Source organism: Brachyistius frenatus, unplaced genomic scaffold (genome assembly GCF_029030835.1).
Source record: "Brachyistius frenatus isolate BFR_SWC_R1_liver_20210118 unplaced genomic scaffold, ASM2903083v1 Contig_146, whole genome shotgun sequence".
In the NCBI taxonomy this organism is placed as follows: Eukaryota; Metazoa; Chordata; class Actinopteri; family Embiotocidae; genus Brachyistius; species Brachyistius frenatus.
The window spans coordinates 650513-676435 of NW_027210745.1; the positions used below are offsets into that span (position 1 = coordinate 650513).

General features: G+C 46.8%; 1 protein-coding gene across 1 annotated transcript; it reads right to left on the reverse strand.

Annotated features, from left to right (window-relative positions):
- Window positions 1-2206: 2206 nt before the first annotated feature.
- Window positions 2207-25923, reverse strand: notch1a (notch receptor 1a). The gene is made up of 34 exons (XM_069715655.1): window positions 25699-25923; window positions 24473-24551; window positions 17342-17604; window positions 16903-17241; window positions 15807-15929; window positions 15467-15700; window positions 15219-15374; window positions 14931-15116; window positions 14691-14804; window positions 14012-14125; window positions 13684-13917; window positions 13483-13593; window positions 12010-12202; window positions 11766-11911; window positions 11553-11666; window positions 10845-10964; window positions 10576-10728; window positions 10252-10480; window positions 9939-10140; window positions 9665-9818; window positions 9373-9557; window positions 8876-9008; window positions 8518-8775; window positions 8313-8425; window positions 7623-8194; window positions 6951-7391; window positions 6701-6846; window positions 6327-6540; window positions 6061-6145; window positions 5784-5943; window positions 5337-5635; window positions 5086-5233; window positions 4879-4976; window positions 2207-4795 (listed from the first exon to the last, which is right to left on the reverse strand). Exons 1-34 carry the CDS (start codon window positions 25754-25756, stop codon window positions 3533-3535), a joined length of 7437 nt encoding a protein of 2478 aa, XP_069571756.1. The 5' UTR covers window positions 25757-25923; the 3' UTR covers window positions 2207-3532.

The window sequence follows — 25923 nt, forward strand, 5'->3', positions numbered from 1 at the left end:
TTTTTTTTTTTTTTCTTCTGTAGGTTTGTCTGGAAGTCAGCGTCTCTTAAAACCACGACCACCCTGCAGCTGTGTTTGGTTTGAGTGTTGAAAAACCATCTCAACATTCCCATTAAAACTTTCACTTTGTCCTCGATGTCAGCATTTATGTTTTCTTCTATCTGATCTGCAGGTGCTGCTCCTGCTTCAGGAACCAGCCCGAGTGAAACGTTGTCATAAATGATCTCACTACATTGTTTTGTAAAATCTGAATCTTTGCCGTTATAAATTTTTGTAAGTTCATTTGGTCCTTTGGTTTTAAGCAGAGAGTCAACTTTTTTTATGAGCGACTTCACTGACTGTTTCCTCTCAACTTTGGTGTCACTGTGATATTTGGCTTTAAGTTTTGCCACGATCCGAAATATTGAAACCTTCGCAAACTGCTTTGTAAAAAACGCATTAATCTTTTTGCCCACTTTTTCATACGAAGTACCAGCATCAGTATTTTTGTCCTCCAAATTCTGACTTGATTCACAAATCTGAACAATCTCATCGGAAAACGATCGGCTCTTAGAAAAAATGTAAGAGCTCACCTCGTCATAGATCGGGTCTGACAGGTCATCCCAAAACGGTTCTGTAATTTCATCAACTGTGGTCTTGATGGATTTGTGTACCGATGACATGGTGTCCGTAGATTCTTTGGAAATGCTCTCCTTAATTTCCGGTCTGATTGGCTGCTCTTCCTCCACATGTTTTCTCCGTCTCATTAAGTTTCTCACCATGTCACAGGCATTTTTAATCATCTTTTTAAGTCTAATAGGGGGAGTGGTACGCCCCTCGACAGAAACATTGGCAGCGTTGACGCTAGCGGAAATCTCTTTCACTATAAACTCAGTCAGCTGTTTTGAGCTGTCACTCTTGACCCTCTCTGAGACGTTCAGGGCCTCAGCGAAGGCCTGAGGAACTGTGTTGCCCAGAGAAGATAAGATATGTTCGCGGTCAGCCTGTGAAAACAGTTCATTTTTAAGCGCTGTTAAGAGTTGTTTGGATAAAATTACAACTAATTCCAAAAGCAGCTCTGCCAACAACGTTACTGTAAAGAAGTCCGGTCTACCGTTCTCCATCAGACGCCACTGATCAGATGTCATCCTGTTAAAAAAGGAATCGATCACTGGGCGAACAGCATCCATTGCAGCCTGTGGTGTCTCCCCTGATTTTAAGTTTCCCTTTGTCTGCATTGTGGCTGCTTCTTTATTAAAATCAATCTTCTTCATGTTGAGTTTGTTTTGTAAACCAGCTGGTTTTGTTTTCTGGTACTGCTGTATCAGTTCAAGGAGTCCGGAAACACGAGAATGAGCTAAAAGAATGTGTCTGGTGTAAATCAGTAGGCAGATTGTGGCATTGAAGTAATTCTGCAATGTGATGTCACAATGGACAAGTGACTGATAAGCCCCGCCCCTTGGTAACTGCTGCTATGGAATGACAGAAACACCTTGATAAGCTCCACCCCTTTGGAACTGTTGCCAGGCAACGATAGAAATGCTCCGATAAGCCCTGCCCCTTGGTAACATTTGTTATGCAACAACAGAATCTCTATCACAATAAAATTCCTGCTTTTATCCCTTTCAAAATAAAACACCATGAAAACATTACAACTGTGTCCAGTTTTAGTTTTCTCTTCTCTTGTAGGGAAGAAAAAGCCTCTAGTTTCTTGATCTCAACCATTTGACCATTTTTGGCCAGAACAGCACTTAGGGCCAAATATCAATGAATGAAATGAATAATGGATGAATAATGAATGAATAAAGAGCTGAGAGATGGTTGATATGCCGTTTACTTCCTTCTTAACGTCTTCCTCCTAGGACAGCTATTCCAGTGCTCATGCAGTAACAGCTTAATGTTTGTGAATGCAGAAATAAACATAACAACAATATTGAGTGACTACATCATTTTTAAACTGCAATAATTCAATGTAATTTTATTCTGGAAATATAAACTGATGCTGTTATCCACACATTTATTCAGTCTAAAATTTAAACTGAAATTAACGGCAGTGCTTTTTAGCAACACCAGTAATGTTTTCTCACACTAGAGAGCATCAGACACCAACTTCTGTGGCGTATTTTTCACATTACTGGGAGATGTTGGACTCAACATGAGAAACTTCAGACGAGGTGCTCACACTGCCAATCACACGTCAGAAGAGACAATAACATCAGGAGTCATATTTTCAAAGCTTAAACGGAGCGTTTATTGAATCAAGACAATTTTTACAAAACATTTTTAATCAGGAAATATTTCTTTGCAAACTACAACTTTGCATGAAGATTGATTTTGAATTACTTTTCTTTTTGTTAAAAACATCTTTACCTCTGGATTAGTTTATAAAACATGACATTTAGACACCTTAAACCATACAAAGTGCAGGTGATGCCGTTAAACACACAAAGGTCCCCATTTCTTCCAACAAACAATGTTTTCCACCTTGCACTTTTTTTTTTTTTACTAGAAATCTCACAAATACATTGCTTTTCTCAGGAAAGAACAAAATCACACTGGCATCATTTAAACTGTGGCAAATGTAACATTTCAGCGCTCTATAACAGGTCTGCAATTTAACACTTAACAGGTTAAACATGGTAACCATAATCACTGATTTGAGATACACAATGAGCTAAAGAAACAGTTCTTGTGTCATAAATGATAACAAATCAATTACTAAGCACCAGCCCAGCCCAATATTTAATAAAGTAGGCTTATATCTATTGAGATGCTTTTAAACTAATTCTGAAAAGCATCTCAGCCAATAAGGTATATTTGTTTTGTGCCTCAAGGTCCAAAATCTCCAAAGTACTGTATCTCTGTTACCTTTGCTCAGTTACGGAGAGCAAAGGAACAAGCAACATCATGGGAGGTGACACATCATATACATAGACGTTGATCAAATATATATATATATATATATATGATCAACGTCTAACACAGACTCAGTGATAAGACTTTGTGAAATGTAGTTCAGTAACAAAAACCTGTGTCACTTAAAAAGACAAAGGAGATTAAAATATAATTAATTAATACTGAAAATTTAAAATAATCTAGAAAAGTTGAAAAAAAAATCTGTACAAACATAAAGCAACGGGTAACCCAAAAATAAAATTTCTGAAGACTGCTGCGCCAAAAGATTAAAATAAATCCAGTGAAAATATCAACACAAGACACAAATAAATAGCCAGTGTACACATCCAGGAGACCGTTTTTCTGATATACACTCCTTTTCAGTGGTTTCTAACCTTCCCATACATAACAAAACAGAAAAAAAATTAAAAAGCATAAATATAAAAGCATCTTCTTTATTTTTCAGGTCAAAAAAAAAAAAGCACATAAATAAATACAAAATTACTAAAACTGTTCTTATCATTAGTATAAAAACTGATAATAAAAAAGGAGGATCTTCAGGCAGGAGACAAGTTTGTCACTTTCTTTCTCTGTGAACTTTGTTTGTAGAAACTGTATATTGTTTTCCACCCATGAGTTCGGTCCATTTTACAAGTCTCTACTTGAACTGGTCTGGGATTAGATTCATCTGCGAATGGATACTTGTAGGCGGGCTGGAGATGCCCTCAGACCAGTCGGACATGTTGGAATGTGGGGACGAGCTGGACCACTGGTCGGGGGAGCCCGGGGAGGGAGTTAGAAACGGGTGGTCGGGCACCTGCAGCTGGTGGTTGGGTGTGTTGTCCATGGGGCCTGAATAGCTGTGCTGAGAGGGAGGGGTGAGAAACTGGGTGCCGAGGATCTGCGTCTCCTGCGGCATCACCGTGTGGATGGGCACGGAGCGGCCCGAGCCGTTGTTCTGTTGCATGTCGGGGCCGTTCAGCTCGACGCTCGGGAAGCTCTGGTTGAGGGACTGGCCGGCCGTGGTGGAGTTGGAGTTCTGGTGCTGGAGCTGCCGCGAGTGAGCCTGCTGCATCATGTGTGCAGACGAGCCGAGGTGGCTGGTCTGCAGGTTCTGGTAGCCCATAATCTGAGACAGGGTGGCAGTGCTGACGCCGTGCATGGCGCCCATCATGGTGTGGGTTATGGGTGGCGCCTGGGCGAAGCTTCCCTGCTGGCCTACGCCTGGGTGCATCCTGGAGACCCAGTCTAACTGGCCTCCCCTGCTGCCACCTATGGATGTTGTGCCCTGACTGTTGGGGCTGGACACAGGCAGGTGGGAGAGACGGGGTGGGTTAGGGTCAAAAGACATGCAGCCCATATCCTTACCCATGTTCATCTGGCCCATGTGGGAGTCTCCACTGCCTTGTAGGTGATTTAGAGACATGGGTGGAGACTGCTGGAAGGGTGACGGCATGGGAGGAGAGGCCACATCAGACAGGTAGCCATGGGGGGACTCCAGGGAGTCAACTGGGGAGAGGACTGCCGATGTGTCTAGCAAGTTACTCTTCCCATCCAGTGACTTTTTCTTCTTCATCCTGTTATCTTTGCCCCCGTCCTTCCCTCCTTTTCCCCCGGAGCTGAGCTTGCGAACCTTCTTGACAGAAAGGGAGGGCTTGAGGTTGCTCAGATAGTCACTGGGCGAGCAGAGAGGTGGGGAGAGGCTGGAGGTGCTTAATGTGACGCTGTGAAGCCCGGGACTCCGAACCACGTTGTACTCATCCAGAAGGTGGACAATGTCGTGGTGCATGCGCTCCTGGGCGATATCCCTGGGAAGCTGGTCAAGATGGTCGGTGATCTCACGATTGGCAAAGTGCTCCAAGAGAACTTTTGCTGTCTCGAAGCTGCCTTCACGGGCAGCGAGGAAGAGCGGTGTCTCTTCCTAAAAAGTAAAACAACAGCTGTGAGTCTAACAATGTCCATACTTTTCAGAAAGCTCCACCGTAGTCATATCAATCCACATACCTTGTTGTCCTGCATGTCTTTGTTGGCTCCGTTCTTCAGCAGCACAATGGCGGCCTCCACGTTGTTTACCGCCGCAGCCCAGTGAAGAGCAGATTTACCTGCAGACAGAGCAAATACAAAGGATTTGTTATCATATCCACCCGGTACAGGGAGGCACATGTGGATGCGTGGAGATGACAGGTTGATAAAAAAAAAAAAGTTAGCTACCAGAATCATCAGTGGCGTTAGCATCGGCATGGCAATTGATAAGCTCTTCAACCATCCCCTCAACTGCCAGTCGGGCTGCCAGAATCAGCGGCGTTGTGCCGTCGTGCATGCGGGCGTCGAGATCAGTGGCGCGGTTTCGGATTAAAATCTGTAAGGACACAGACTTTGTTTAGTGAAATGCTCCTGGAAAAACTTTGACAAAAAAATAACACTTTAGAGAGATGTGGGACTCATGAAGAGGAGGCGGTTACCTGGAAAACTCCCTGTGCATCTGCTGCCACGGCGGCATGAAGCGGAGTGCGGCCCATGTTGTCCTGAACGTTGGCGTCGGCGCTGGACTCCAGGAGGCGTTTGGCGGCGTCGGAGCGGGCGTAGCGGGCAGCAAGGTGGAGGGCGGTCTCACCCGTGCGGTCAGTCTGGTTGTGGAGGTTGGCGCCCTGGTAAATGAAGTCCGAGATTATTTCCGCAGACGGGTCCTCTTCCTCTTCACTGTTTCCGGTCTCCAGTCCTCCACCGCTGCAAGAGGCGATCATCAGGGGAGTGAAACCATCTGAAAAGGAAAGAGGGAGGAGGAGAGCGAGTTCAGTCATGTGTCTGTAGCTCAAAAGAGAGAAATCTTTGAGGGAGTTTTCAGGATACCGAATGATGTACTGTTTTGTAAAGCACGTCAGTAGTGCCGAGTTTGTCGGTACACACACCTGGTCCTCTGACATTCACGTCCATGCAGTCGTTCTCTATCTCCCCCTGAGGAGGCGTAGGAGCGATGGAAGCAATACGCAGGTCAGCGGCATCCAGGTGCTGCTGCGTCCACTTCCTGTGGTCGGTGTGATCAAAATCTAACATGGCCTGCTCCTCACACTGAAAGACACAGCAATCATCACGGCGTCAGTATCGGCAGCACACATTTAAAAAAAAAAAAGGTTGTAAACAATAGAGTTTGGTACATTTAGAGTCATATCAAACGTTTCATCTTACCCTGAAGCGCCTGCAGTCTGGATCCTCGTCACCCCATTCGTTTTGATTGTCATCCATGAGGTTGATGTCAGAGTTTTTCATAGGCCTGTTTAAAAAGAGGAGGCAGATTAGACCACATCAAAAACAAATCATGCAAAAACATTAACTGCTGCCAGTCAAGGATATAATAACACAGTTAAAGATTTAAATTCTACAGAGTTTAAAGCATAGCTGCCTCGATAGTCTACTTAAGAGTTTGGGTTAAGGGTTGTATAAAGTCGACTTACTTCAGTCCAACAGAATCCTCTCCCAGTGGCTCTCTGCGTTTCTTTTTGCTCGGCTCCGATACTTTGAATCCCTCAGGGAACCAGAGCTGGCCGTGCTCTCGTCGCCGCTTACGGGACACCAGAACACCCAGGCAGATGAAACCCAGAGCAGCCAGGCCCAGGAAGACCACGTACATGGGGAAGAGCTCGGAGCTGGGCGGAGTTGGTCTCACACCTGGAAAGACAAAAAAAAAAAAAAAAAATCGCCATATATTACTCGAGATATCATCGTGGGGCCCATTATTAGAATATACATACATATATATATATATATATATATATACTGTGTGTTTATGTATTAAAATAGGCTTGAGGGCTGGATATAAGTGACATACTTGTGACAGCTTCAATGTAGGGAACGTTGAGATTCCCGCTGGAAGCCATCGCTCCGAGGAACGCAGCAACATCTGTGGCGCTCTGGAAGCATTCAGTCGACTGCTGGTAACACTGACGGTTGTCGATCTCCAGGTACACGACAGACCTACGAGCAGAAACACGTAGAAACATTAACAATGTGCACTTTTTTTTGCAACCCAAATATAAATCATTATACTGCTTAGAAACATTGGGCTCTGTGGTACCCACCCTTTGATTTGTACCAGATCCAGCTCTCTGCGTTTCCGTGGGCTGACCATGGACGACACGCTCTCCTTCACCTGACCCAAAACATTGGCCGGCATCGAAGCCCACTCGGGCCAGCTGTCTGCAGAGCGCTTCAGTACGTTGTGTTTAACCAGGTCTTGCTCGTTGCCGTAGTAAGGGAAGATCATGGGTTCTCCTTTGGCGTCGCGGCGGAACACCACGTTAGTGTGCAGAACACTGCTGATATCTCTGAGGAAGGATGAAGAATGGTTTTTAAGCTGTTCTGGGGGGATGTGGACCACCAGGACTAAATGTCCGTCAGCCAGCTTCTCGGGCATGTTGTTGGCACAGTCCAGGCCGTCCCATTCGCATTCTGCGTTGTTGCAGCCCTGGTCACAGTGACCGTCGGCGTAGTGGTCTTTACAATACTGGTCATACAGAGGGCTGGAAAGAAAAAGAAGAAGACTTGGTCAATATTCTGATACATGAATCTATGATAAATTCCCACGAAAAAAATCTATGAAACAGATGGACTTTTTCCAGACTTACTTGCACTGTCCTTCCTGTCCTTGGCAATCAAAGTCATCATATTGGTCAATATTCTGATACATGAATCTATGATAAATTCCCACGAAAAAAAAATCTATGAAACAGATGGACTTTTTCCAGACTTACTTGCACTGTCCTTCCTGTCCTTGGCAATCAAAGCCATCATAGAGACACCCTGGGCTGTTGCACTGGCCGTCGCACTTGCCGTCATTGAAGTAGCGCCAGCACTGTAGAGCAGCGGAGCAGTTTTGCCAAGGATCATCAAAATTAAGCGAGCAGTCTCCTCCGTCCCAGCCGCAGGCGTGGTTGTTGCAGAGCGAGTCGCAGATGTGGTTCCCCGCCCACTCGTCACACTGAGGAATCTCGCAGCTCACCTCCACCTCCGGAGGTGGGGTGATGTCCCGGCCGAACCCTCCGACGAAGGAGTAGTCCAGTATGTGGCACAGCAGGCCGTTGAAATTGCTGGGGCAGCTGCACTGGAAGAACGGAGCGTCCGGGGTGACCTGGCAAGTGCCACCGTTGTAGCAGGGGTTGGAGATGCAGAGGCTGTCGGTGGGCGTTTGGCACTCAGGCCCAGTGAAGGCCGAGGGACACAGGCAGCGTGGGCCGAGGTGGCCTGACACACATGTACCACCATTCTTGCAATTCAGACTCCCGCAGGAGTGAGAATCATACTCACAGGAAGAGCCGGTGAAGCCCTGCAGCGACAGAAATTGACAGTCTGTGATTATTGTGCTATACTAGAGACAAAAAAAAGGACAGTGAAAGTACTTTTTGGAGAGCAACTGTCTGAGTAGATGTTTTTGTTTTACTCACAGGTGGACATTTACAGATGAAACCATGAGGTGTGTTACTGGCAACAGCGCAGGTCCCTCCATTTCTGCAGGGTCTTCCTTTGCAGCCATCAAACACCTTGTCACAACGCTGACCTGAAGAACAGAGACAAAAACGTAAGTCCCAGCTACTCTTGCGGAGATTTTAGCCTCTTGCAGTTTTGTTGCTGCTGGAATGACATCAGTACCTGTGTATCCAGTGCGGCATTCACAGCGGTAGCTGTTGGTGAGCTGGATGCAGTTGTAGGACCCTCTGGGGTCACACGGGTCCGACAAACACTCGTTGACATCCCCTTCACAACGCTCGCCCACGTAACCCGCCGGGCACACACACTGATAGCCTCCAATGCGATCCACACACTTGCCGTTGTTGAAGCACTTGGGCTCGTTTGTCAGAGGGTCACTGAAGGGGTTGCAGTCGTCCAAATTGATCTCACAGTGGACACCTGCGGAAGACAAACGTTGGATTAGATATTTATTAGATATCGTGTTTGTTTTGGACACCTTGTTTAACAAATATACTTGATGTGCAGGTACTTTATGTACCTTGTGTTCCTCTGGGACAGGAGCACTTGTACGTGTTGATGAGATCGATGCAGGTGCCTCCATTCTGACAGGGCTGAGACTGACATTCATTGATCTCTTTTGTGCAGTTCACACCGTGGTAGCCAGGGAGACACTGACAGAGACAAAAAAAAAAAAAAAAAAAAAAACACAAGTCGAGTTTGTTATTTAGATCACATTTTGTGCAATATTTCAAATTGAGTAGAGATTTCAGTCTTAACAAGTGTTACTAAAACAGCAGCCTTGGTGTAAAGCTATAAAAGCTATACTGTATGTGCATTTGGGTGTCTACATGGTGACTATAGTTCTTTTATGATAACCAGGCTTAGCTCTTAAACCCAATGAAAAGGACCAACCTAAACTTTGGTTGCCAACATTTGAGATGTATCAACAAATACATATCCCCATCTCCCAACATATCTAAACATTTCCATGTGCTTTATTTTATTTAAACTTTGAATCAGTCTTATATGACCTACCTCACAACTGTAACCTCCGAGATAATCAGTGCAGGTTGCTCCGTTCTGGCAGGGATTGGGTGAGCACTCGTCCACCTGTTCCTGGCAGTAACTCCCAGTGTAGCCGGCCTGGCAGCGACAGTAATGTGTGTTTCCAGCATCCAGACACTGGCCTGAATTCCTGCACAAGTGAGCAACTTCAACACCTGCAATTAAAGACAAAAGATGGAGTTAGACAATGTACAGATCCCACAGCCGACACACCACATAATTTATATTAAAAGCATTTACTACATGATGGAAATGCCTGTACCTTGCTGTTTGGCTGCGACCTCACAGGAAACACTTGGAATGTCACAGTAGAGGCCGGTCCATCCAGTCTGACACTGGCAGGTGTAAGACGCTCCCTGCTGCCAGCAAGAACCTCCGTTTTTACAGGGGGAGGAGTCACACCAGCGCACCAGATTCTGAAGAAAGAGAAAACTTAATATGCTATATATACATTGAGGCAGCGCATGAAAGTCACGACAGGTTTACACCCAAAGAAAAAAAAACCAAAAAAAAAACCCAGGAATATTTCTGCCTACCTGACAGTTAACTCCTGTGTAGCCGTGAGGACAGGTGCACTTGTACGTCCCGTAACTGTCAAGACAAGTGCCTCCGTTGAGGCACGGCCTCGAGTCGCACTCGTTGATATCATACTGGCAGTAGCTGCTGGTGAATCCAGGTAGACAAAGGCAGGTGAAGGCGTTGATTCCATCCACACAGGTGCCGCCATTGAAGCAAGAGCTGCAAAAAAGACGAGAAAATATTTAATTATTATACTCGCTTCAAGGTTAATTATTCAGTGCATTTAATGGTTAAAAAAAAAAAAAGGAGTATTTTGACAAGGTGAGCTACCTGTCAGTGCAGTCGTTGGTGTTGACCTCACAGTTGATGCCACTGAAGCCAGGCGGGCAGGTGCAGGTGTAGCTGTTGACACAGTCAGTGCAGTTGGCGCCATTTCTGCACGGGTTACTCTCACACTCATTTATGTCCTGCTCGCATCTGACGCCACGAAACCCGGGCAGACAAGTGCACGTGAAGCTGTTGATGCCATCGCGGCAAAAACCGCCATTACTGCAGGGATCTGAAAAACAGAAAAGAGGATGTGAGATTTACTGATGATGTTTTCAAAACCATAGACAAGGTGGCTTCCCGCAATGTTACGGATCTGTTGCTTACTTGGTTTGCAGTCGTCGATGTCCGTCTCACACTTCTGGCCAGTGTAACCCGGCTGGCACTTGCACTGGTAGCCTCCCATCGTGTTATGGCAGAGAGCACTGTTGCGGCACGGGCTCTTTACACATTCGTTGATGTCAATTTCACATGTTTGACCTTGGGATAAAGGAAAAGATAGTTGAAGAAATAACCATCACACCGTCTAGCGGTTCGATAGATTGATGGACAGGTACACACGGAGACAAACCAGAAGTAGATGGATAGATGCATACCTTGCCATCCTTCAGGGCAGATGCAGGAGAAGCTCTGGTAGTCTTCAGACTCCTTACACATCCCACCGTTTTTACAGGGTCTGGGGCTGCATGGGGCCAACAGGGTCTCACAGTTTTCACCTGGTAGCAGAAAGAACACCAGTGTTTACATTTCTCTTTCAGTATGCAGCAGCTGCATCAGCCTTCAATATCGAAATGCCAAATCACAAATAAATCGTATTTCACTATAGTTGCAAGTAGTGTAAAATACTTTATTTTGACATTGACATCAGTTTCTAAAGCCTAGTTTCCATGCCACTTCCTTATCCACTTCCATGACAACTTAGCTAAACAGGAAGGGCCTTCCTGTTTCCTGCTATTATGTGATCACAGACAGGAAACAGGACGTGGCGGAAGTGGGAATACGGCTGGACAGCAGTGTCCAGTGTTCTCCGGCTTATGTATATACTGTGCCATGTTATTCCAAAAAACACACACTGTTATCCCTACGAAGCAGATCTTTCCACGCGGAGACGCCAAAACACAAACATCCTTAGCTGTAGCTGTAGGGTGCTGTTTTTTTTGTTTTTTTTAAACCACAGAGGATAAATCTGTTGTGTGGAAACTGGAAGATTGTTTTTACTTCGTCAAGACCCGTGCAGGCAGAAAAGACAGCAGCTAATGAAAGTAACAGTCCGGGTATTAGTGGGATTCTTCTCCATGTCGTACCAGTGTAAGGCAGCAAACAGTTGCACTTGTATCCAGCCACGTCGTCGATGCAGGTTCCCTGGTTGAGGCAGGGGTTGGAGGCGCACTCGTTGATGTTTGTTTGGCAGTTAGGTCCTACAGTAGCAGGATTAGAGAACACTCTTGGTTAGATGTGGGCCACTCAGTCTCTATGACTACAGGCAGAGGAGAGTGACACGGAGGGTCGTAACTGACCGGTGAAGCCGGCTCTGCACGTGCAGTGGTATCCGCTGGTCATGTCCTTGCAGGTTCCCCCGTTCATGCACGGGTTGGACTCGCACTCGTTGTTATTGATGTCGCAGTTCGGGCCGCTCCAGCCAGAGTCACAGGTACATTTGTAGCTTAAGTAGAAATAAGAAACGACAGATTAGTGATGTTTTTGTTGTTGTTTGTTGCACTTTCTGCTGCTTACTCATCTTAACATTTGTTCTGTTCTCACCCATTGATGAGGTCCTGGCATTGGCCGTGGATGCAGGGGTTGCTCCCACACTCATCCACCTGTGACAAACAGGTGGGATCATTGTAGCCCTCTGGGCACAAGCAGGTGAAGCTGTTGATGCCGTCAACACATGTGCCCCCGTTGTGACAGGGGTTGATGGCACAGTCGTCGATGTTGATGTTACACATCGCTCCTGTAAGACAGTGACGTAGGATTTTAGGACAGTGTAGCAAATATTCCTTTTGATAGATGGCGGTTGATAAATATGTACACTGGGGGCCGAACAGCTGGATGCTTTGCTCACTGCTGTGGTATTCTTTAAGCCTTTATAAGCTGCTAGCTGAGGTGAACTGTGTAGCTTTTGGACAATAGCGAGCAGAAGCTTTAGCAGCTCCAATGTGTGCCTGGCCTGGTGGCCCCTGGAGGCCCTTTTACTTCTCCTCCATTGATTGAATGAGGCCCTGTTGAATAGGCAGAAGGAGGGTTTCAGCTGGATCTGAGAGAGGGAGGTGCTGCTAGGAGAGAAGGGGGAGGAGAAGCGGGGGGGGGGGGCTGTAGCTACTCTTCCCTATTCACACACACACACACACACACACACACACACACACACACACACACACACACACACACACCACCCCCCATCCAGGGAGAACTAACCTCACCCAGAACTGTTTACAGGGACAGAAGGCCAGACCCATTTCACACACGGCCGAGTAACAATTAAACCCCCCTCTGATCTCCTACCCACCTCCCTCCTCCTCTGCTACTCATCAATCAGGAGGGGAGGGCCCAACTGCCTGATCTTCAGTTACAATAGTCCTCTGTCCCTCTGTGTCTCAGTCCTGCCTTGCCTTCCACACTCACCCCGTCAGCACAAAAAGATGGAGGGGAGGAAGAGGAGGAGGAGGAGGAGGGATGCACAGCAGCCTGCACACACACACTTGTTCCTCCTTCCCTGCCCCCTTTTTAGCATAATCGCACAGCCATTACCAGTCAGAACCGGCTCTGTTGGGCCATGAAAGGGAGGGAGACCAGAGCGGTCCACTTGTTGAGATAAGACTTTGCCACCAAAGCTCTAAATGCCCGCACATGAAAGGTAGATGAGTGACAGCAAAATAAATAAAGTGAAAACACTTTAATCTGAGTGGGATTTGTCTGGCAGTTACGCACTAATAAACATCAGATATGTGATTAAAGGCTGCTCTCTTTTCCTTTTAAAGTATCACCTTACAGAGTCTTTCCAGGATCAACGTCACCGTCTTTTCAAATGGCAAACAAAGTTAGTGCTTTGTGTGTGTGTTTGTGCATGTATCAGGTTGGGGGCTGTGTTCCCTTTCTCTTTCCCTCATCCCACAACAGGCAACCTGACACCATTGTTCCTCAGGAGTGGACCCGCCAGCCACCTGTCCTATCTGCCCCTCCCAAAGCTCAGGGGACCACCCCGTGCACCTGTAAACTCCACCCAGCGCTCACCTGTGTAACCCGGCTCACAGGCACACTCGTAGCCATTGATTTTGTCGATGCACCTCCCGTAGTCGCAGGGCTTGCTCTTACAGTCGTCGAGGTTCACCTCACAATTGAAACCTGTGCATTGGAAGATAAATAGGGAGAAACATAAGGAAACATTTTCACTTGAAGACCTTCAGAGGTTTATGAGGAGAGCGGAAACCTCACCTGCAGTGCCTTTAGGGCAGGAGCAAATATACGTGTTCTCCCTGTCCTGGCAAGTGCCACCGTTCTTACAGGGCTGGCTCAGACACTCGTTGATGTTGGTCTCACACAAGCGGCCGGTGTAGCCGGGGCGGCAGTAGCAGGTGAAGGAGGCCAGGCCGTCCTTACAGGTGCCGTAGTGACAGGGATCAGAGTAGCACTCGTTGATGTCAGTCTCACAGTGCTGCCCTGTGTAACCTGGGAAGAGGGAGAGAAAAGACTTAACAACTGCAACACTTTTTGGACCGGAGAAAAAGGCAATATATTACAGGAGAAGAAAAGTTTGGTGTACCTTCAGCACATTCACAAGTATACTTGTTGGGACCATCTGTGCATTTAGCTCCGTTCTTGCAGGGGGTGCTGGCACACTCGTCAATATCCACTTGACACAGATTTCCTGAAAAACCTGCACACCCAAAACCAAAAACTCAAGACTTCTCTTTATATTTCTAAACAGATACATGAGATTTTCAAAATCTACAATGTGCATAATGTGAAAGTGATCGTGCATCTGAAGTAGGTCTGCAGGACGCTGAAAGTCCTAACAGACCATTCCACAACACTCACTTCACCCCCCTCCCCACCCCCCCGCCCCTTTCTCAGCTCTTACTGTGCAGTGAAATCTCTCTTTCAAACCACAACACAATGGCCTCCAGCTTACCGGCTACCAACCAATCCCTGCCCCCAGTTTGGCGCTAAGCTCTTACACAAACTCCGGTGCCCGCCAAATATGCTAATGTTTCCGCGGTCTGGGCACCCCTAAAAACCCTTCAGTGACACTATTAGAAGAAGTAAATCATTGACACTCAATCTGTGAACCAGGCGTGCTATACTCATTGACAGATGGGTTAATGATCCACTCATTTATAGCCTCTTCTCTGTTCCCATTATCGCTCCCAAAAAGGGCTTGAATGAGGCCCAAATGATCCAAGAATCTATTTCTTTTACACCGTCATTCATCTTTTTCTTACCTTTGGGGCACTCGCAGTGGAAGGAGTTGATCTTGTCGATGCACTTGCCGTTGTTGAGACAAGGCTGGCTCGCGCACTCGTCTGTGTTGATGTGGCAGAACACGCCCTCGTATCCTGAAATGAGAGATAAAAAAGTTGTTTTCTCATCCCAGTGACTGACAGACTGCAGAAACAAAACAAAATCTTTAACAAAATTCCTAAAGATGTGTGCACTTAACGGTCTCTTTCTTTTTGTCTTACCCGGCATACAGATGCAGTGGAAACCTCCAATCTGGTCCAGGCAGGTGGCGTCGTTATGGCAAGGATTGGACATGCACTCATTGACGTCCATCTCGCAACGAGGTCCTTCGTATCCTTGAAGACACTTACACTGGAAAGAGCCCTTTGTGTTGAGGCAGCGACCACCATGCTCACAAGGGTTGGCACCTGGAACATTTAAAAGGTACAAGTTTTCATAAATCTCAGTCCATCTAGGAATGAATTTGTAACCAAAACCAGACGAAAGAAACATCTGACTTTATAACTTACCCAGGGAGCACTCATCAATATCCAGGTTGCATGCGGATCCGGCGTAACCTGGGGGACAGGTACATATTGCCTTGCCATTGACAGGGTTGGTGTCACAGTTGGAGCCCTTTTGACACGGGTTGCTGATGCAGGCGTCGTCCAGGTGGCACAGCAGACCTGCAGGCACCAAAACGTTACATCAAACTCTCTTCATAAAGACCACGATCCGCCCGCACAGTCTGTCCTGGAAGGGCCACAAATAGTCTTACCTGTGCGTCCGTGAGGACACTCGCAGAAGAACGAGGCCACGCGGTCGTGGCAGATAGCGCCGTGATAACAAGCCGCGCTGGCACAGTCGTCAATGTTCTCGCTGCAGTCGTCGCCCATCCACCCGTTGACGCACACGCAGTGATAGCTGCCGTGCGTGTCGTGGCAGGTGCCTCCGTTCTGGCAGGCATTGGGCATCAGCTCACACTCGTCCACATTTTCCGTGCAGTATTGACCTGAAAGAGTTTGGAAGGAAGTTTGTAAATGTTTGTTGTGTGTTTTAGTTTTCACGTTGTTGTTGTTGTTTTTTTTTAAAGAGATCTGTAAGAGGTGAAAGGTCACCTGTGTAATGAGGGGGACACTGGCAGTTGTAGGTGTTCACCCCGTCTACACACACACCAGCATTCTGGCAGTTGTGGCCTGGACAGTCATCGATGTTGTGCTCACAGTGGGGGCCTGTAAAGCCTGACGAACAACAAGACACAAACAGTCAAGGTGTGAAGATGCAGAGTAATAGAGTGACAGAAAACGTTCTGGCAACACTTAGTTTTGGTTAATAATCACACCTTTCCTTCCTACTGTCATCACTGAGTAGCAACATTAAAAAGATAAGCTCTTCACGTCCTCGAGGCGGAGTGTTTTAATGTCCTGTAGATGACGGTGCAGCTTCTCAGACATCAAAGGCTGAGTGGGTGTTTAACAGGCGCTATAGTCTGATTAACAATCAACCCGCAGCTCTGCAGGTGCCTGTGCAGCTCCGCTATCTAAACGCATTCCAGCACAGACACCCACGAGAGCCACACAGCATGGATTAAACTTTAACACACAACCCCGCAATATCCCTCATTCATCTGCATATCCAAACAACATGTTCTGTGCTGATCATAAGCATACAATTAGACAAAAATGCAGGCAACTGGCAGCTTAAATGAACTATATTTATTGAACCTCTTGCAGAAAGAAAAAAGGGTTCAGTGCAATGTGGTTTTGGAAGGGGGGGGGGGTTTCTCCACAGCTTGTGTCCTGAGTAACAGCAGCAAGGAGAGCTCTGCAGCGGCCAACACAATAAATCTGGCAGGCAGACTGGCTGTATTTAGCTGAAAAACAATATATTTTTGTGAGTTTGTGACCTCGTGAATAGGGTGTGTATATCCATAGGTTTTATGTGCATGTGTGTATCTGTGTGGGTCTGCCGGTGGTTATCAGAAGGAAACGTCTGTGTGACTGCATCCCGCCAGTGGAGGCTGGCAGAGAGAGAGGGGAGGGGGGGTAACCAGAGATTAGCCACCCCACCCAATCAGATTTTACAACAACAAAAGACACATTTTTTAGGTCAACTGATGTTAACAGTCACTAACTGTGTGCGACTCCATATGTTAACAGAAAGACGTTAACTTGCATTATTCTACTTGTTCATGTGTTGATGTTTGTGTGTTACCTGGAAGGCAGCTGCAGTCGTAGGTAGTGTCTCCCTTCTGGACGCAGGTGCCTCCGTTCTGGCACGGCGAGGGGCTGCACGGCATGTAAGGGGTGTCACAATGCTGGCCGGTGTACTCTTGGGGGCAGCGGCAGTGGTACGAGCCCACCTCGTTCACGCACACGCCGCCGTTAAGGCAAGGAGAGGAAATCTGGGCACACTCGTTCACGTCTTGCTTGCAGGTTTGCCCGTGGAAGGCGGGTAGGCAGGTGCAGATGAAGGTGGAATCGAAGGCCGAGCATTGGCCGCCGTTTGCACATGGATTGGAGGCACACGGGTTGGGAACCTGGCAAGATTTGCCTTGAAAAACAAAAAAGACAGTAAAAGAGAGTTAATCATAATGGTTCATGGTTGAATCGGGAACAGGAGAAGTATACTCGTAAAGTTTGTAGCTACATACCTGACCACCCGGGTGGGCAGTGGCAGCGGTAGGCAGTGAGAGTAATGAGATCACATGTTCCTCCATTGCGACAGGGGGAGCTCATGCAGGCGTGGTTGGTGGGCGTCAGGCAGAGCCGGTCGGTGAAACCCAGGCGGCACACACAGCGGAAGTCAAACGTGTTGCCATGGGAGACGGCGCGGCATTCGCCACCGTTGCGGCAGGGCGACGGGCTGCAGGGGCTCGGATACTGGCAGCGGTTGCCTACGTAGTCACTGGGACACCTGGGGAATAGACAGTGAGGAGGAGGAGAAGGAGCAGGGATGATTAGAAAAAGCAGGATCTTTTTTTTGTTGTTGTTTGTTTTGTTTAAATCATGGGAACAATTATCGAAACAAAAGGGGAATAATAGGAGGGAGGGTGAAAGGGGGAGGAGTGGAAGGGCACTGAAAGTTTCCCGCCCAGCAAAGTCCCACTGCAGCGGGACTGGGACAGCATGTTGTTCTAGTGTGTCTCTCTGGATTAGACTCCCTCAGAACCTTGAAAACACATTCTGCCGGGACAACAGACGCCACAAAACAGTCTAGCCGTAGCAGCCTGTTCCCATCTACCTTTCGTGCCCACGCTGTCCACACTCATCCTGAATGACCGGAGAGATCAAGGGGACTGTGCCGCCTATGGATGTCCCATATTGAAGCTCTGCATTCAGGCCCTAAGCCCTCGGCTGCTTCCCTCCCATCCAGACCGAGGACGGTTACTGCTACCCTCACATACCTCAGACCGGCTGATCAGTGAAACAACAGGTTAGAGATGATTGAGATGATCATCCACCTCTTTTAATAGTGTTACATTTCCAAACAAAAAATAAGGAATCACGAGGAATTTCACTAAATCTGATTTTGCCAACTGCTCAGACATCATTTGATTTGCAGCTTGTACCTAACAGTGAAGTCCCATCTGTCACGTAAAGGAGCATTTAAAGTCAGCAGAAAAAAAAGTGTTTATGTTTGAATTGGGGGGCTTGTGTGAGTGTGTAGTTGCACTGCACACGAGCGTGAGTGTTTATGTGTAAGGGAAGGCATCTGTTGGCCTCCTAGTATCTCCATAGGGAGCAGGTGCGCATGTTAATGAAGGCAGCTGTTGGACAGGACTCCTCCTCCTCCCCCAGCCTCCTTTCTCCTCCTCCCTCCCACCCCCACCCCTCCTCCTCCTCCCCTCTGTCCCCTCCTCCTCCTCCCCTCTGTCCCCTTCTCAGATGGGGGTGCTGACAAGCCAACCTCTCCTCCAGGGACATAAAGAACCCATGTGAAGTCAGCTGTTGCAACTTCTGTCTCTTCAATTCCTCCTCCTTTAACCACACCACTCATTCTTAATTCCTCTCTTCCTTACCTGTTCCCTTTTTTATTTCCCTTTTTTTATACAATTTCTGCCCCTCTAGTTTCATCCTTTAACATACATTTAGGCTTTCATGGCTCTATTTTCTCGTTTTGCACCGGCATGGACTTTTTATATGTCGGAGCAGTTTGTTTTTTACAGCGTTCCCCCTTATGTTGCACGGCACTGCGGAAAACTGTTGTTGACTTAGTTAGGTGAGACCAATCAGGGAGTTTTTAACAGTCTCGTGTGCTCCACAGGGAGCCCAGACAGTTGCAATTGGCAGAAGATTGTAAAAAGCATTTGGGGTGGGTTTTGAAGTTTCCCTGTTTCCTGTGAAAACACACTGAATATTCACAAAGGCAAGTCATTGTTGTAGTATAAAAACCCCACCCGGTAGAACGAAACGGAGATGTTACTCATGGATTAATGGCGCGCGTACTCGTGTGTGTGTTTGTCACCCCACGCTAACTAACTGTAATAGATCCTCTTTGTCCTGAAGTCAGTGCAGTCTGAGATAAAGATCCACCCACACGCTGAAAAGACCAGCAGCACACAACACGGCAACAGGTCTCTCCCAGCGCTGCAATGTCCCCTCAGGCCAGAGCAGATGCTTCCCCGACCTCTGACCCCGAAACACTTTTGTGACTGTGGGATGGCCTCTTTGCCTTCTCTCCCCGCTGGGCCCGATCTACCATCTGTCACTCTGGGGTGACTTTATCCTCCGACACAAAAACCAGCCACACTGTGCGCTGGAAATGCCACCGCTGAGGAAAATGTTATGTAAAGTGGTTGAGGGGTGCGTACAGTAATCGTGCATGTGTGTGACTTTTGTACTCCTGGTGTTTCCTTTCATGCTGCTCACAAAAGTATTATATGATCACCATCTCCTCTCCCCCCCCCCACCCCCCACCCACTTCTCGCCTCAACTTTCACTCCTCCTTTTTTCTCTCTTTGGTGTTTGTTTCTGCCCCGTCCTCCTCATTCATTTTGTCTGGTTAGCTGATGTTCCCTTGGATGTGTCTAATCATTAGCCAAGATCTGACCCCTGCGGTCCACATCTGTTAGTAGGACCAGAACAGAACAATGTTCGCTCCGCTGGACAAAATGAGAAATGTTCTGAATGTGGAGGGCTCCGAAGTCCCACTACAATTAATTTACTGCACAATACAATGATCAATGGTGTGTAATAGTCATACTTACAGTGAAGTTTATTCATTGCGGCCTGGTAAAACTGCTAATCGGATATTTTGTAACATGATTGTCAAACTCAAAACTTAATTACAGACTAAAAGCATCACTAAGAATCCCACTAAGAGACGGCTGAACCACAGCTGAGAGTGGTAGTGTCATAATAAACTGTATTTGTGATAAGATCATTTCATTTTTGTCGGAAATAAACTCATGCATGAGATTTCTTCCACAAACATTTACGTTGTTCTACACCAACTTGGTCTCTTAAGTTGTACTCTCCTGACATCATTGCGTTTCGTGTTTATTGTACTGTGTCTGCTTTGTAAAAGACAGCAATCAAGCCTCCTGCTTTAAACAACTTTCCTAAACTGTTATTAGGGACAAATAAAGATGACAAGTCCCTACGATATCCTGTCTCCCCATCTAAAATGAGTGAAGGTGGAAGATTTACGAGGGTCAGTCAGGGTGACAAGAACTGAGGACCTGCTGGACAAATGACCGTGAGATCACTTCCATGCACAAAATGCCAGTTAACAAACACCAGGGTCACAACTTACACAGGTTGTGTTGTTCTGTGTGTGTGTGTGTGTGTGTGTGTGTGTGTGTGTGTGTGTGTGTGTGTGTGTGTGTGTGTGTGTGTGTGTGTGTGTGTGTGTGTGTGTGTGTGTGTGTGTGTGTGTGTGTGTGTGTGTGTGTGTGTGATACAACACCTTCTTCTACTGGGGGCAGATTCATTCACTCAGTCCCTCATCCCACCTCACACTCAACCTAGAAAAAAAACACCTCCCCGCCACTTCACTTCTTTTGATGGTTATTAGTGCAACAAATAACCTTTAGCCTGGAGTCACTTACTTTGATCACCATCAATCAGCTGACTACAGAACATGGCAGCACAGCGTCCTCAGTCTGACACCATTATTTCTCAGATGTTCTTGTTTCTTTTGGCAGGAATACCAATTTGTACGGTGACATGAAACACATTAAGGGGCTCCAACATTTCCTCTCATGCTCTTGACTACAACATACACATGTAACTCGTCATATTGACATGTAGAAGAGCTGACATTTCTACTTCTGACAGCCTGTGCTGATAAATGTGAACTTTCAGCACCCACTAGAGCGAAAATGGCTTCTTATCCGTCTCCTCCGACAGCCCAGCTTTGATTGCTCCCCTCTGAGGATCTCCAGATCGGTCTACTCAGCGGCCACGCCACCAGTAAATGTGGGAAAATAGGTCTTTGTGTTAAATATTGTGAACATTTATGAGGGTTTCCTCAAAGTTTGAATGCTGACTTTGCTTCTACGTGGGGTAAAAAAGATTGAACCATCGTCCCATCAACCTTGTTTCACGCTGTGTCAGAGGGGCCCTGGCATCTAGGGAATGGGCCCAACCAGGGGAGTGGCAGCCTTAGAGCTTAAACCCCGATAAAAGCCCCAACCAGCAGGCACACTTAACCCCACCAGGCACTTGTATGCTCTTGATTCGCTTAAGCCCAAATGGAGCTGAGCCTTCACAGAGACCTGCCTGGTAATCCTATAGGAGGACAAATGAAGAGCAGCATTCCTTGAGGGAGAGGGTAACATCTTTGTAGCAGTGTTGGACGCGCTCTGGACAGTCTTCACGGCCGACACATTTTATCATCAATATGCAACACCAGACAGCTCCGTGCAAGGTCAGAGGTCTGATGATCGCACCGACTGCTGCAGACTTTCAGCCGATTCTTGCTTTCGGGTCTATTTCTGTCAAGACGTCTTGTGGTATTTGAGACACGTAAGGAGACAGTTGAGATGTTTTCTGGGTTTATTATTAACAGTTACCTCTGACCAAAACAGTGTCTATTTCAGCAAAGCCGCATCAACAGCCAGTGAGTCGTGCAAAGGCAGGGTGGAGGGCAACAACCTTTCAACTCCGCCGTGCCCTCATTACTGCCTCACAAATGGAAACTAAATTTGACTCACAGGACCTTCCCTTGCATGCTTTCAAGCTGCCTATATAGCAAGATGACTACAACTCCATGGGAAACAGGAAGCCCGAGACCTTCAGATAACCCCTTACTTCACAGAATCATGCCCGAGTGCTTCCTCGTTACCAACACTTGTTCTTGTTTCCGTGTGTCTCGTGCAACACCGCCACTTTTTACACACTGATTCTAGATTCTGATTTCCCCCAAAACTGAACAAGAAAGCTCTTGAATCAAACTAATACAATTTCTCATGGTCCCTCTTTGTCTCTTTTCAAATTTCTCCATGTACACCTTTACAAAGAAATGCTGTCCTAAAGTGGCTTTAGTGAATTAAAACAAGAGTCCAGCTTGTTGACACTTGTTTTAATGTATGATTTTTTTTTGTATTGTCATATTAAACAATATTCAAAATTGACCAACTAAAGCAAACCTAACAAACTATATAGTGAGAGACCTGCTGAGGTAGCCACTGACAATGTAGTCTGCCTGACTGTTTCCCGTCAGCTTGTAATTACAAACATATTTAAAATGTGTTTTCCCACATAGAGCAGACTATGTCCAGTCTATACCAAGCCTAACCTTGTTTTCTATGCCGGCTTGTGATTTCACTCTCACACTCGTGGGAACTGTTCTGAAAGCAGATTTAAATCTATCTTGCCACTCAAATCTGTGCCCCCATGTTTACACGCCGCTGCATAAACCACAACACAGAGCACGACTCGCTCGACTTCTATGGCTGCGTGCGTGGGTCTAAAGCAATTTTGCATTTTATACCTTTGCCCTACCATTCAGGACCTTGTGAGGGGAACTAGACATCTTAAACCTATTCAAGTTGACATCTGGGAAACTTCTTTCACGCAGACATCCTCGCTGTAACCACGAGTGGACTTTCCACCCGTATCATCAACACAAAATCAATCTGGCAGCGGGAAATGTGACGTAGAAATTGAAAATAGGGATGATACAGACGCCACACTGTGACCTTTGAATCTCCCAGTGCGCCCTGCGACTGAGAGCTGCCTGGCTTGGCAGGGATGAATGATTAATGAGAGGAAAGCAAAGGAGGAAGAGTGAGCGCGGGTGGGTGAAGTGATGCTCTTATCCTGTCTGTTTTTAATTGGGCTGAGCAGAGATGGAGTCCACAATAACAGCTTTGTGGGGGCGGAGGGAGAGTTTCTGCGAGCCAGTGTGTGCACACGTGTGGAGATCTGTGTGTGTGTGTGTGTGTGTGTGTGTGTGTGTGTGTGTGTGTGTGTGTGTGTGTGTGTGTGTGTGTGTGTGTGTGTGTGTGTGTGTGTGTGTGTGTGTGTGTGTGTGTGTGCAGATTAGACATTGTGAATTGGTGGCCCTGGGCTAGAGGCAGAGGCTCTTCAATAGCTCCCCCTTGTCCCCACAGACCAGAGAAGCGCCTGCCATGACCACATGCCCTGAGGGTAAACCAGGCCACCTCTGAGTTTCTTTACAGATGTAGATACAAAAAAAAAAAAAAAAAAAAAAAATATATATATATATATATGCTTCAGCTGGAAATCACAATTCAAATTTTTCATCTGTTTCAGTCTCAGGATTGTCCACGGATAAACTCTGAAAATCGACGTCCTCTTTTCACCTCATCTTTCGACACATTCAATCAGCAGGCTCACGGATTTACACGAAGGTCAGCTGATGGGAATATGTTAGCGTATCGAGTTTCTCACCCACAAACCATTACCATCAATCCTTAGTCTAAACAAACAGCCCACATCTGCCTGTCTGTCTGTTCCCACTTGTTTGCCTTCGAATTTCTGCACTTTATTCCAATTAATCTCACTCTCTCGACATCCAATCCAATTACATTTCACAGCCATCTGGCTTTCAAATGGAGATCACAAGCGAGTGAGGTAGGGGGGGCGGGGGGTGGTCTATCCATTCAGAATGAAGAAGACAAGCCTTTTGGAGGAGGGGGGTTTAGGGCTGGAAGGGGGAAGGGGGCGGGAGGGTTATTGCAGGGGTTTGGTGTGTGTTATGGTGTTTGGGGTGGCTGTGGCATGATGGGAAGCCCCACTCAGATTAGTCACACAGCATTATTCTGACTGCAGGACAATGGGTGACGGGCGGCGGGCGAGCCCCAGCTGTCGCCCATGAAAGGGCAGAAAAACAAGATTTAGGACTGGACGCGTCCTCTCACTTTGCCGGCGAAGGGGTCTTGCATTCATTAACGGTGCTGCTGATGGAGGAGGAGGGGGGCGGGGGCCTTTTGTCCAGCTTCCCCTCTCCAACACTCAGGAGCTGCACTCTCTTTTTTTATTTCTTCACTTTTTAAAAGTCTTTTCTTTATGGAGAATGTGTGCATAGAGCGACGCGGCTTCTCGAGGGGTACAGCAGCACACCGGCCCAGCAGAAACTCAAAGGCCCCCGGTTGCTGGGCACAGGGCCTGCTCAAAGGCTGGAATGAAAGGAGGAATATGTGTCCCCTTTTCTTCCCAACCAAAAAGCACTTTCAAGTACAAAAATTACTCTACAGTGCACTGTGAAGGCCACACAAATTCAAAGTCACACAAAAAGATAGCAGTGAGTGTTAATGCATTATTCCGGTCTGCAGTGCAACATCTAGTGCATCACGTTGCTGCTTTTTACTTACTTGCATTCTCCATTTCCATTGGTGGCTTCACACCTTCCTCCATTAAGGCATGACTCAGTGGGTAAGGAGCATTTTAGACCTGTTGAGAGCATGTCAAATATTAAAACACATCTTTAATCCAACATGAACTTTCAATGCATTCGGTGCAAGAGAGATCTGTGCAGTTAAACTAGCTGCTGGGATTAACAAGGATTAGTCTGTTCTGAAATAATTTGGAAATTATTCATCAGATCGATTTTTAAAATTCATCTTTATTCACAGGAATTTCAATTTTAATGCACACACGCGCTTGCACGTTGTGATCTTTTAATTGATTGGTTACGCGAGTGTCCGTGGGGGATATTGGGATGCCTGCTGTGGACACCGGTGAGGCCACGAGCGCCTGGTGCGCGGCTTTGGGAGCGCACGCTTTTTTGCGGGGAGAGCGCAGCAGCTGCGGGGCTCAGATGCGGAACAAAAGAAATCAGAGTCCAGCACGAGCCATAAAACACTCTCCTTGGGCATTGTTTACCGGCAGACGAGAATAACAGCGCCCCCCTCCCCCCCCCACACACCTCCATCCTCCACCCAGCACTCACAACACTCTCCCACACATGCAGACAAAAGCCCCCCCCCCTCCCGTCTTGCACTCCCCCTCCCTTTCGCGTCCCCCTGCCCCAACACACGCACCAACTTCTATTATCTCCAATGTTATTTAAAACCACTTCTCAGAACAATTCAAAAGAGCCCAACAATCTACTTTTATAACCAAAACAAAAAGTTCTGACAAGAAAAAACATCTAATTAGACGCAGTTAAAATACGAGTTTCTGTCCAAATATTACGTTTTACATATAAGTTACCGTTGAACCAAAAGTATGAGGCCAATATTCTGTTAGTATGACCGGTCTGCCTGCGCAAACTAAACGATTCGTGCATCTTCCACAAGTGAGCAGTGTGGAAGTCAGCAGACAAGCGCACTGCAGCGTTTGGCACCTTCACTTGTAGTAAACTCGTTCCCATGACACAGAAAAGCTCGTAACAGCACGTCAAGTTTCTCTGAGATTTAAAATGCTGCGATCACTTTCTAAAATGTCACTAGTCATTTCAGGGGTGGAAAGGTGTTCTCATCAAATCAATCTGGTTTTTACTGATCGCTCACTAACTTCTCCAAAGCCTGCATGTAATTGCCCCGAGTTTCCCCGCTCAGTCTCAGCCCGGCGACAAATCTTGTAAAAGACTGTTTACCTTGTGAGATGACGATTGCTGGAATCAGAAATGTTAGTTTCACAAAGAAACGATACATTCCTCCTCTTCAACTTCACAAATGTCGTTGACTCCCGCGTTGGGTTCGCATAGATCCGCGGTTTGATACTCCAGATGTTGGTTTGAAATAAATATCCTTATGATAAAAAAAAAGGAAAAGAAAAGGTAAATCCAACAGAGAGAGTAAAAGAAAAAAGTCTTCGACGG